This window comes from Gallus gallus, chromosome 12, assembly GCF_016699485.2.
Source record: "Gallus gallus isolate bGalGal1 chromosome 12, bGalGal1.mat.broiler.GRCg7b, whole genome shotgun sequence".
NCBI classification, from domain to species: Eukaryota; Metazoa; Chordata; class Aves; order Galliformes; family Phasianidae; genus Gallus; species Gallus gallus.
The window spans coordinates 15,528,270-15,540,695 of NC_052543.1; the positions used below are offsets into that span (position 1 = coordinate 15,528,270).

General features: G+C 47.6%; 1 protein-coding gene across 11 annotated transcripts in view; it reads right to left on the reverse strand.

The window, feature by feature from the left end:
• Positions 1-697: 697 nt before the first annotated feature.
• FRMD4B (FERM domain containing 4B) overlaps positions 698-12,426 on the reverse strand; it is a 100,479-nt gene continuing 88,750 nt past the window's right edge. For 6 of the 11 annotated variants that reach the window (XM_015293247.4, XM_015293242.4, XM_015293239.4 and 3 more), the window contains 10 exons: positions 11,805-11,938; positions 11,601-11,720; positions 10,195-10,423; positions 8,259-8,315; positions 6,822-6,972; positions 5,879-6,004; positions 4,305-5,110; positions 3,631-3,763; positions 2,992-3,260; positions 2,221-2,359 (listed from right to left, as the gene is read on the reverse strand). In XM_015293247.4, coding sequence (XP_015148733.1) covers positions 2,993-3,260; positions 3,631-3,763; positions 4,305-5,110; positions 5,879-6,004; positions 6,822-6,972; positions 8,259-8,315; positions 10,195-10,423; positions 11,601-11,720; positions 11,805-11,938 — 2,024 coding nt within the window. In that variant the 3' untranslated portion in view covers positions 2,221-2,359; position 2,992. Of the gene's footprint in view, positions 2,360-2,991; positions 3,261-3,630; positions 3,764-4,304; positions 5,111-5,878; positions 6,005-6,821; positions 6,973-8,258; positions 8,316-10,194; positions 10,424-11,600; positions 11,721-11,804; positions 11,939-12,426 lie in introns of all 11 variants that reach the window. The other 5 variants (XM_040646786.2, XM_423748.8, XM_040646788.2 and 2 more) reach the window with 3 other exon arrangements.

Genomic DNA, 12,426 nt, shown 5'->3' on the forward strand with positions numbered 1-12,426 from the left:
CAAAGGGGTGTGGGCAGCAGAACGTGGCTGCCTGCTGGCCAGAAAGCCCTGTGCCCTCCAGGTTGTCACCCACGAGGGGTTCCAGTTGCTGAAATCCAGCCCTGGAGGTTTCGTGCTCCATGGTTGGTGGAAGGACTCCACTTGAAGCCACCTGCAATCCCCACGTTCTCAACACACACATCCCAAGTCACCCCAAACCATCCCGATCTCAGCCAAACAACAGCAGCAGCCGGGTGCCAGTCCTGTGCCACCATGGGCACGTCAGGCAAAGCACAGCCCTGAGCAGGAAGGGAAAAGCCCACACAAAATTCAATGGCTACAGCACTGAAATAAAGGAACGTAAACAATGCTTGAAACAGGGAGCAGATCTTGTCACACAACTCATTTCCTTTTTTAAATGAAAACCCTTTGTGAGCGCTGATGAACTGCCAGAGTGCAGGGACAGCATTTGTTCTGCAAGGGGCAATGGACCCCAAGCCATGCAGCTGCCTGCTGCAAGCACACCCTCAGTGAGAGAAGTTTGCCAACAGAAAAGGCTCCAGAACTACCCGGAGAAATGAAACAATAGGACAACATGGGGTATCAGACCAGGCTGACCCCCTCTTGTACTCCCAAACCTGGATATGCCACACACTGCGCTCTCCCAGGCACTCAAGCAGAGACACCTCAAAGAGAAACAGGAGAAATGCCAAAGAGGTTTTTGGTAGCACACTTTGCAGTTTATTGACCTATACAAAATAATAGGTCTAGAAATCCGTAAGTAGTAAAAGAATAAGCAAAAAAGAGCTTTCGCATTTCTAGAAGGCTATACAAATATGTAAAACCAAGGAAATAAGTTATTTTTTTTTATTTTCTTGGGCGTTTTTTTGTTCGTTTAATTCCCAATTGCGACTCTAATACAAATGACTAAGTACCAGCTTAACAAGTGTGTCCTTCTGTATATATTACATGCTCTGGAATATTGGTAAAAAACGTCAAAAAAGTGTATCAGAAACCTTTCTATTCACAATATGAACAGGGAGTTACCAATCCTTTGTATAAAAGAAAGAAGAGCACCATCGTATGGGATCCTGAAGCACACACAGCTGAGACGCAAGAGAGGTTTTACAGTATGCAGATGAGTCGTCAATCACACAAGTGAACCCATGCTAACTTGTTCCTACAGGTGGATGATATGAGGTAGGTTTATCCCTCTCTCAGACCAAGACTGCACTTTTCCTAGACACGTGGTTTTGTTAAAATGCTGTTCTGTCACTTGGTGACTCCGCAGCACAGCGGGCAGTGCAGGTGAGCGCGGTGCAATGCTAATGCCCCTCGTTGTAAGGCACCCACTGGGCTGGCTGTGTTCGCATCCACCCTACAATACTGGCCATTACGTCACGTTGTTCCCGTGCCAGGCGGAGCTCCCCACTTCCATCCTTGATTTGCTATGGCAGAGCAATGCGGAGCTGCCATCCAGGAACGATGGGGTCCGCCTGTCCCCAGACTGTGAGGTTGTACCACGGAGAGGTCAGGCAGTGAGGTTGTTTGTGACACTTCATCACGGAGAGGAGCAGACTCCTCTGCTTCCCAAACCCACAACCCGGAGTTTTAGGTGACGTGTTGTGACAGCTAATTCTTTTCTTCCCAGAACTCCTTTGCGGTGCTAACAATCACTCTTAACAACACTCCAAAAACAGATAAATTCATTCAAACCTCCGTAACAACAACAAAAAAACCCAGCCTTCCTTCAAGTAATGTTCCAATACTGATCAAATCACCCTTTGCCTCATTCACACACACAGAATCAATCCTTCATCAGCTTATGAAAGTCCTTCCAGGTCCTCACAAGCCATGGTGGAAGAAATTCCCATTTGTTCTTCTTCCAGACATCAGAATTGTGCTCCTAGAATTCCTGCCTTTCCCAGAAGTTTCCTTTTCACATTAATTTTTTCTGAGGTTTGCTTTCAACACCTTCCAACCTCTCCACAAAAGTGCTCGCTGAACATAAATACTCCAACCAAGTGCTGCATCTTGTCATAGATTCGGTTGTGGCTTGCCCTTGCTCGTGGAGGCGATGTGGATTCAGAAAGAAACGCCATTCTTGGTAAGACTTTGTCATTTTGCTACAATCGCTCTGAATGCTGAGTTTCAACGTTCCCGGCGACATCGGTCTGGAAGGTGCACCCAAGATCTCCTTCGGAGTAACAGCATTTTGTGCAAGGCACGCAAGGGTACGAATGCGGGGCTGTGGGTGGTCTACACGAGCGTCCCAGGCTTGGAATCCTCATGCCAGAACAACCTCTGCTCGTTGCTGTGCAAGTCTTCCTCCAGCTGGTTCTCCTCATCGCCGCCCAGCTGGCTTGGCTCCGGGTACACTCTGTAAGAGATAGGGCACCAGGGATAAGCAGGAGCTCCCATCCTCCCCAGAGCCCCAAGCGCCCACCGCCTCACTGCAGTGGGCACGAGCACATGGTGGCCCCGTAGGCTGGAAGGAGCTGTGGATGCTGTGAGTGCACTCTGGCAACATTTGGATCCAAATGCAAACCCCAGGCTTCGTGCTAGTTGTGTGCAACAGGATCGCTGCTGCTCAAAGTTGTCGGGAGTATGGAATATATTGATTGCTTGTTTGCCATAATCACATTGAAATAGAAAACCCCACAGATTAATGATTGGCCGAGTAATTCAGAATGTGGAAAACAGATAGAAAAAAAACACTCAGGAAAAGCTGCCAAAATACACAGATCTCAAAGCTCAATTATAGAAAGTAAGTAATTAGTACCAACAGCACTCTTAAACACTACTGTTATAGATCTCTTAAATCACTGCAGTAAAACCAACAAGGCAGTCAGCTTAGCAACACGGATCCAGCAGAAGCCTTTGCATCTTTCCTTACACTTTAGCTTCTTTCTAAACAAACAGACAAACAAGGTGGTCCTTTCCTGCGAGGCACCCTGGCACAAGCACAAACCACAACCCCTGGTGCCAGGCACACACATGCACAGTACTTACACTACAGCTGGCTGTGCTTAGCATGGGGGCACTGAGACATGGCAGCATCTGTGCCACTTCTGGGACAGGCGGCTGCTGTTCTCCCCGGTGACGGCTGGCGTGCAAGCACCAGGGCAGAGCGAAACCGCAAAGCAGGAGCAGCAAGAGTCCTGCATGCATTTCTGCAACACCCCAGCGGGATCCTGGGCTCCTTGCAGTCCTCAGGAAAGCCCCTGCACCCAGGGAGGCTGCAAGCAGCAGCAAGTCGTGCCGAGGTCGGTGGCTGAGCTCTGCCAAGCAAGAGGCGCTTGGTTTATTAATGGGCTGAGCAATGGTGGTGTTGCCTTGGAGCAGCAGCACGCAGGTGTGTGGCTGAAGGGAGGTGAGCAGGGTGCTCTGCCCAGCTCTAGTGCTACCCTGCTGGGAGCACGAGGCTTTGGCTGCATCAGCTGGGAAGCTCATCCATCCCCATGCCTGTTCCCCCTTCCCCGAAGGCTGCTGGAACAGTTAGGCTGATCTAAGCCAACAAGAAGTCACCCTCTTAAAAGCAATTCTATAACCACTCTTCATCCCAGCCCTCTGAAACCAAGCTGCTGGCTTCAGATGTTTTGGTAGCCTATAAAGTGCAGGAGGGGCAGAAAATCTCAACCTTTTACTCACCTGCTCTGCAAAGGAAGGTTGCCATAAGCATTTCCATAACAGCTGGCAAAAGAGGAATGAGATAACGTATCATAATCTGAAAGTCCCAGTGCAAGTGGGTTCCGCCAGTTCCCAGCAGTGTTTGCAGAAGATGCTGGAATTAAAAATAAAAAAATAGTACATCCATTTAGATCTTTCTGCAGCCTAAGGAGATGAGAGAAATTACACAGTACTCATTACTGATCTCTATGGGTTTTTGTGGGACACAAACAAAATACTGTCTATCTACAAGCACCACAGGGAGCAAAACAGTGTGTGGGCAATATTCCAAGTGAGAGAATCTCTCTTTAATAAGGACTGTGGTGCTGACTGCACTGTATTTTGGACAGTGTCACAGCAGCTGCATGTGTATGGCATACAGGGGGGTGCACTGCTTCTACTTGGTAGACACACCTGTTTGAAACATGTGGCTCTCTGTGCTTCTTTAGGTTACTGTGCTTACAAAGAGTAAAAGTTTTACCCAAAGAAGGCAACAAGCACGTAATATTCTTCCCAACCACAGAATAAAATAACAAAAATCCCGTTGAGTTCCTTATCTGCCTTTCAGCCTTGCTTATATCATTCATTACAGGGGACGAATTTGATGAACAGAAGGGATGTAAAGAACACTTAGCATCGAACCAATGAGACATTACCCGAAGAGAAAGACGACACCCGACTGCTGGGAGAGCACGGCACCTGCAGACCAGCAAAGCCCAAACTCCTTTGAGACCCTCTGTCAGACTCAAAGCCTGCCTGCAGGCAATGACCCTGTTCCTTTAGACTGGAGGCACGCTGGTACCAACCACGGAGATGCTCTGCTACTAAGGCCTTGTGAATGTTTTTGGTTATGTGCTCCGTTTTAGCAACTTGCTTCCTCGGAAGCCGTAGGGTTGCGTATGGGTTGTGCGGTACTCTGTCCACTTCGTCCTCATTGTAAGACCTGAATTCCCTGTAACGGTCGTATCCGTAATGCGCCGATGAGCGATACGAAGGATTGACACTGTACTGTCCCTCCGTGTCGCTCTCATAAACGTATCCTCCATTGTAATACACATCAGATTCAGTGTACGGGGAATATCCAGAAATATAGTAGCTGGAGGAAGGCTGCTCCTGGCTTTTGTGGTAGACACCATTCCGGATATCCTTCTGGGCAAGATTTGGCATACTTCCTGAACCCGCAGCAGAGATGTGCTGTTTCTTTGACCGTCTTCGACCCCTGGTCCTGTTGTCAAGCGTCTGAGTAGTGTAATATGGTTTGGGTGTAGGTGTCACGCAGTAATATTCGGTGCTTGACTGGCTGGTGTAGGATGACCCATCATCGAGGATCTCAGTGCTGCTGCTTCTCTGGGACTTTGTGAGGGAGAAGGCCGTCTTCTCGGCAGGAACCTCAGACAGCAGGTGGGTCTGGGACTCCAGGCTGCCGCTGCGCTGCCTGCAGTGGTGTGGGGAAACATCTGGCCTGCAACAATACAGATGTAGGTTGGTTAAATGTCGTCTCATGCAGGCAGAGAGATGGAGAGAGCACACGTGGACTAACCAGGCATGCTTCCTCCCCAACCAAAGCACAAAACCAAACCAACATTTCCTTTTTACATAGAATTCAGCTTGGTTGAATTTTCCATTTGCTGCAGCAGTAGGAGATTTTTCAGATAAAAGTTATGGTGAGCAAGGTAACCTACACGAGTGACAGATGCAGCAGAGCTCACAGCCTCTCATTTTGCAGTGACTCACAGGAGCAAGCTCACAGTCAAAGTAGATAGAGTATGTAACACCTAGCCAAGCAGTTGAGTGAGGATGGGAGCATAGGAAGGTGGGTTTCCTACAGCTGTGCATCCCACAGCTGTGTTACCTCAGCTAAATAAACCATGAGGTCTCTACCAGCTTTTAATATTTATAGCATCTCTCCTTCTCACAGTAAGGGCAGTAATTTGGATCTCTCTCCTCCATTGGGTGTCATACTTTTCAGGAGGCTCAGAGGACACGAATCCACAGATGATATCTGTAAGCACGCACACGGCTTCCATCTCACCCCTATTTTGCAGGCAGACTCCCACTTGTGCAGCAGTGCATGCTGCTATTTCTGCTGCTGCCCAGTGTTTACGCTCATGTAAACGCTCTCACGTGCGCGTCGCAAAGCTGGTGCAGCACTGTGCCAGCAGATGGTGGCTGATAGCAACCCAGTGCCCCAAATATCCAGATGAGACATTCAGACAGCCCTGCCCCTTACTGTAAGTGGCTGCTACTGTAGGCATTGCGTGTGAGCACAGGTGTTGTAGGCATGCTTCTTCCTCCATGGGATGGGGCCGCTCGTTCCAGGGTGCGGTAAGGACTGCTATGAGTGGAAAGTGCATCCCTGCAGTGAAGAATACAGAGTTCCAGTTAGGTTAAACACAATGCAAGTCACACAGACTGAGACTATGTGCACTCTGTCTTAAAGAGAAGGGAGAAAAATAATCTGAAGGCTTCATAAAACACACAGCCCAAGAAACAATGAGACGAGTGGGAATCCCTATACTGAGAACAACCAGCACCAGATCAGACCCACACAGCACAATCCCACAACTGAGCTGCTGCTCCCATGTGCTCCATGGAGTCGTTCCCCCAGCACACAACTGCCCAAATCCTATAAATCCATATGGGAACCTGAGCCACTCTCTGCAGTTGGCACTGATGCTGGCATGTGGCTTACATCCCAGTAATTCTCCTATTTTTAGACAAACTGCTTCTCAAATCTCAGGTGACTTCTGTGTGTTGTAACAATGTACCTGCTGAAATACTGATAGGATCAGGAGGGATGGGTATGGTTTGGTGTTATCTGAAGCAATTACAGTCACCAGGAAAAAGACAAGTTGTTTAATACTGGAAACAAACCACAAAAATAGAGACAGAGAGTGAAAGTAATGGTGGGCAATTCCTTAAGCACAACCCTTCCCACTGCATTTCTCACCTGACTCACAAAGACATCACTCCCCTGCAGTTTCACAGACCCTGATGACTACCTGTACACACGTGAATTACTAAGCAGCAACTTCAGTGCTTATCACCAAACTCTCAAACCACAAGAGAACCATGGAAGCAGCAGCAGCAGCTGTGAGAGTCCGTAATAACAAATCTTTGACACAGACAGGACCGAGCTCTCGTGCAGAGAGCAGAGCTGAGATGTGCAGTACCTGGAATGTCTTGATTCCAAGAGCTGCTCGTTCATGGATGACTTTCTGAGATGAACTCTCTCCAGCCCGAGAGATTTCGGTGGAAGCAGCCTTGGGGAAAGCTGAGCAGAGCTGGTTCGTTGTGCTGGCACACTGAGGGATTCACTGCCTGTTGGAAAGGAATATGCATTTAGTTAAACAAAATCCATGCAATTTTTGCCCTACATGGAAATCTGCAGCCACTGAGCAGAAACTTTGTGCCACGGAGATGAGGGCAGGAGCTGTGACTCCAGGAGGCTGCAGCACAGCTGCCTGCATCATGCTTTCCAGGCAGGACATCGTGGAGGCTCATGCAGGTCTCACAGCCCTGACGGCTGCTGAGGTTCCTGCTCAGCGCTGTGCAAGACCACCGAGTGGGAGTTCCTTGGACAAGTGCCTGTTCTGCAGCTCTGTCCCTCCCAGAGCAGAGCTGGCACGCTCAGCTGCACCAAAGTCAGCTCCTCTCCCTCACCATTCAGCACTTCACTTGAAAATGATATTTTAAGGATTAGTTTAACTACAGCCTGAAAGGGACTGACTTCAAAAGCGACTGAATGAGCACTGACAGACAAATTTGGCTGAAGGCAGTTGGGAAGATGTTGGCTTGATCCTTGCTCTCAATCTGCTTAAGGTAAAATCCAGCAAAATCCCATTAGAGCCAAAAGGAAACTACACCTAACACAGGTAAATGCAGGACAAGTATCACAGAGAACGTGTTCCCAAACCGAAACCTCAGCTCTACTTCTGCAAGCAGGAATCAGGTGCAACTCCTTTTTATAGTGCCAGATGGGTTGTACGAGTCTAAAACTGGGACAAGCGAGATCAGAATCAGGCCCGAACTGAAAAGTGAGTAATAATTTAGATAATGTTTGTCCCCGGATGATGATTATCCAGCAAAGGGAGAGGCATGGTAAGTCCTTCCACCTTGTGGAACAGGGTGTGAATGTGTGCCTGTGGGTGTGTGCGTGAAATGAGTAAGCTGAGCAAACACCAAACCCATGCAAGATGGAGCTCAGTAGGTAACACTGAAACGTAAACAGATCATTGCTGTCTCTGACTGTTCCACTTCTAGTGAGTTTTAGTAGCAGTGAGGACAGAACGGCTGGGCAATCCCTCCCAGCTCCCACCTCCTCCAGCCACTCATCTGCCTCCAGTCAGGCCCCAGGGACAAAGCATCCGTTGGAAATTCACAGCAGCTGATCACAGTACAACCAGATGCCTTCTCTGAAGATGACTCAAATCAGCCCACAGAGCAGAACCTTTCAATAAGTAACTCATTATGAACACTGACTCCTGACTAAGCTCTTTTTTCCTCCACTGTGATTTGTCACTGGAAGACAATAAAATAGCAGCCTAAAGGGTGTTAAGTCAATGAGTATCTCCATACACGCAGAAGGAAGAAAAAGATAATCAACGTACCATCATCATAGGTTGTTGTATCAGAGAGAGAGCTGCTCTCAGATGGGATTATATCATCTGTGAATGAAAACAAGCACTTTAAGAACACTCAACATTAATTTCAGAATATCACACGGAGTTTATTTCCCAAAGCTCCAGAGCCAGTTGATACCCATAATGCTGCAACCAAACCATATCAGACTTCAGCAGCAGCCCGAAGACAGCCCTGCTTTTCTTTCCTCTCAGGACCTATTTGTTTCCATTGCAGATCTGCAAGCTACCTACATCGTTATCAAAGCAGATTTTTTTCAGCTGTGGTGGGAATCAGGCCAAGATTCAAAAAGGTGTTTTCCATTCAACTTGTAAGAGATCTCACAGGGTGTTCTGCTGCTTCTGTAGGAGGCAGGAGCCTCCTATACAGACATGTAGATCTTAGCTGCTAGCATCTAATCTCCTCAGGTACACCTGAAATCCTACCACGTACGCCCTGAAAACCTTTTGAAACTTGACATTATGTTAATTTGAGTGCAAATTCTGCTTCAATTCAATTAGTATGAACTTGGGAAATTTTTGCTGATTTCAATCACATGCAGGAGCTCTGAATTCAAATCCCAAACCTGTTCAATTCCCTGTAAAAGGAGAAGAAACTCTCTGAGGGTACAAAGGAAGCGAAGGAAAGGGAGAGGAGAATGTGGAGAGCAGGAGACAGTCCCATGTGTCCTTTGCCTCCCATCCCTGGGGGCCTGAGATGGAAACAGCTATGATGTGATTCAATAAATCAGTGTTACCATTCAATGCGTCACTTCCAAGCCACTCCCAAACTTTACAGCTACAAGAGACATCACTGCTGAGCTCCATGCAACCCTGCACCTTGACCCAAGAAAACCATCAGTGATAGCAAAAAGGTTGCATGTAAAATCAGGTATTGAAGTTGAAGCAAGAGAGAGCTGCTTCTGGTGAAGTAAATGCACTGTGCTGCAGGAGCTGGGAGCTGGAAAGGAATACGGCTAACCTACTGCTGGAGCAATGCCTGCTGCTCCCACCTGCAGAGAGGCAAACCCTCAGAGGAACCCGGTCCCTTCTGTGCTCCCCTTCTCAGACGGCAAACAAGGATGCCATGCATCAGATATTGCAAAACAATGGGATAAATAGTGCTTGTTTAAGGACCAAGGGGTTGCATTGAAGTTCCTTGTTTGCATGATGGCAGAGAAAGCTCCATGCAACAAACAGTAGTAGGTATGCATGGATGCTCTCTGTGCTCCTACTGGCCTTCAGCAGCTTACTCTGCTGTTACTGTACATCATGAGCACCAGGTAATGCAGGACCTCCCACACTTAGTGCCCAGATTAGTGAGCAATAGCTGGAAAAGCAGATGCTTTCTTCACCTCCGTCAATCAGGAACGAGATGGGCCACATTAAAGAGCAATAATCATCCTCTCAGGATTATCGCCTTGTGATGATGGACAGCCCAGCACTGCTGCATTGCGTGCTGGCTGAGGACCCACACCAAGCTCTCAATGAGAGTGAGGTACAGCAAGAACAGGAAAACTCACACAGTCTGGTTGTGCCAGAACTGCAGCATTGCAGAAACAAAGGGAGCGAGACCTCATGTGTGGCAGCTCAGCAATCCACCTGTATCCAATCACTACAAACTGGGACGCCACACCAGTTTCAGCAGCGATGCTCCTGCCAGCCTTCTATCTATAGCACTACTGGCCTGCACCCGGTGCTGCTACGTGTCTGCACTTGTGCCCAGAACAGCAGCTAATCTGCCCTCAGCCTATGAGCCGTGTGCTTACTGTAGCAGATGCAGCAGCAATTGCATCTTGCTTTCTTACTTAACTGCCTCAGAGAAGATAAAAATCACGTAGAGAGATGTAAACAAAACGCATCAGTGAGCCAAACGTGACTTCTTTTTTCCTGTTTTCATCAGAACACGGGGAATTCTCTTGTTTACCTGGCAGAGTAAGACTCGATTTCTGGGTTGGCTTTTTGCCACACTTGATCCTGTATTCATTTATGGAGTTTTCTATCTCTTGAAGCTTTTTTACAGCATCAGCATACTCCTGTTTTCTTTTCTTCTTCACGTTTTTGCAGAGGTCCGGCTCGCTGGCAAGTTTCTTTGCAGCTTCCACCAGCTTCTGCTGTATGACAAAATTGCTCTCCAATTCCTGCAAAGCGGGATCCTGCAAAATTGAGAGGTGAGTTATTCAGATGAGATTACACAAAAGGCAATCTGGTTTTGCAGTAACGAAGCGAGATCTTGAGCACAAACCACAGAAACACCAAAGCTTATACACGAGAATCTCAGCACAGGAAAACTTCAGATCTCCTGTCTGTGACTCAAGATCATGAGGTCTCTTGAGAAAGACCCGAGGTTCTCAAGGCTGGGTGGCTGAAGTTGCACACCTGAGTTCAAGGTTAGCCCCACCTGTTACATGGCCAGCTCACAGACCTCCCACTCCAAGGCAAAGCCTGAAAACATCTCTTTGAATTCTCTACATTAGAGAAAATAAAAGTTTCCATCACCGTACCTACAGAACAGGGAGACTGGAGATTTAATGAGTTGTTAATAAACAACTGTGAGAGGTTCATATGAACGAAGCGGAGAAGTGCAAAGTGGCATAATATTAAATCTGGACAGCAGGACTTGGTTTCAGTTATGTAAGCAGTTTGCTGCAGACAGAGGTTATGCCAGTACTATAGGAGCCACGGCAGAGAGTTTGGGGTGAAAGATGGATGCAAAGTGCTCAACATCTACTGCTACTTGGATGATAGAGCCAGATGGCAAATCTCTCAAGGAATGAGGGGGAATGATGCATGTCCAGAAAAAACATACACCTGAATTAGCACAGCTCCTGAGTCAGGCTCTGCCAGCAAAATTCACCTTAGCTTCTTGAGCAATATAGAAAGAGCTTCTACTTAGGTGGAACTTGCATTAAACCAGAGATAAATCTCCTCCTGCTGTCATCTGTCACCCAGCCATGCTTACAGACAGATGATTTTGCAAGGGGGACAACACACCTCTGCCATGCTCTGGGTTCAAACACAAGCTCAGCACGAAACAAATCAGTGCTCATGAGGAAAAACTCACAGACATATGTTGCCAAACGGCACTATCAATCTGTTCTTTTCCAATTAGCAGCAACATTTACATTAAGATATTAGTAATGCAGCCAAACCAGAGTTCAGGTTAGAGGGTTTTGAGGCTGAAATAAGGGCAGCACCTGTCTAAATCCCTCAGCATAGGCATGCAACTGTCTCATCTTAAACCACCAGGGAAGAGCAGGATTGTTTAGAAGTAGCTTTGGCCACTGGTCTGACCACCCCACCTCTGCTGTGCAAACAAGCCACAGCACTCACCTCCTCAGTAGGGAGCAGGTTGTCATCCAGCTTGAAGGCTGTGCCGACACGTCTTCTGACCTGGGGAGGTTCTTCTCCAGCACTCAGAGGATACTCCTTTGGCATCTTGCCCGTCAGCTCCTGAGGAACAGAGAGGGCTCTACGTGAAGGTCCAGTGGCCAAGAAGGGCTCTCACCCACCCCCACCCATAGGTGCAGCTCTCACCGCCTCACGCAGGCAGATTTTCTTCAGCTCCTCGACTTTCTGGAGTAGTTTTTCCTGAAGGAGTTTCTCTTTCTTCTTTAGCTCCATGATTTTCTCCTTCTTTTGTTCTTCACTGACCTCTGAATCCTGAGAGCCTGAAAAATACATTACATAAAATTTAAAAAAAAAACATAATAAAGAGTTAGAGAATTTGCAGGTAAAAGTCATTTCATTCTGTCCTACAACAAAGGACCAGGCAGGTGTACTGAGATCTCCCCAGAGCTGGCTGACCTAGTAACACTGCATCACCTTCGAGATGAAACATCCAGCTCTTGTGCCATCCAGGATGCAGGCTCTTAGGAAATCCACACTCCCTCAAACCCCCAACAATTGCAAGTAAGCCTCAAGTATACAACCTGAAAACCCACTATCTGGAACATTAGGATTAGCATTATGGATATCTATGATACTTGATACAGGCACTGATGCTCCTCGCTTGGGTTTCAGCTCCAGGCACTCTGGTGGGACAAGGCAGGCTTCCACCTGTCCAGGTCTCCTCCATAGGTGGCAGAGACATCCAGAGACCACTTCAGAGCCAATTTTTATTTGAGAAAATGTCGCTTTTCTGCTTATTTTTGAGGAA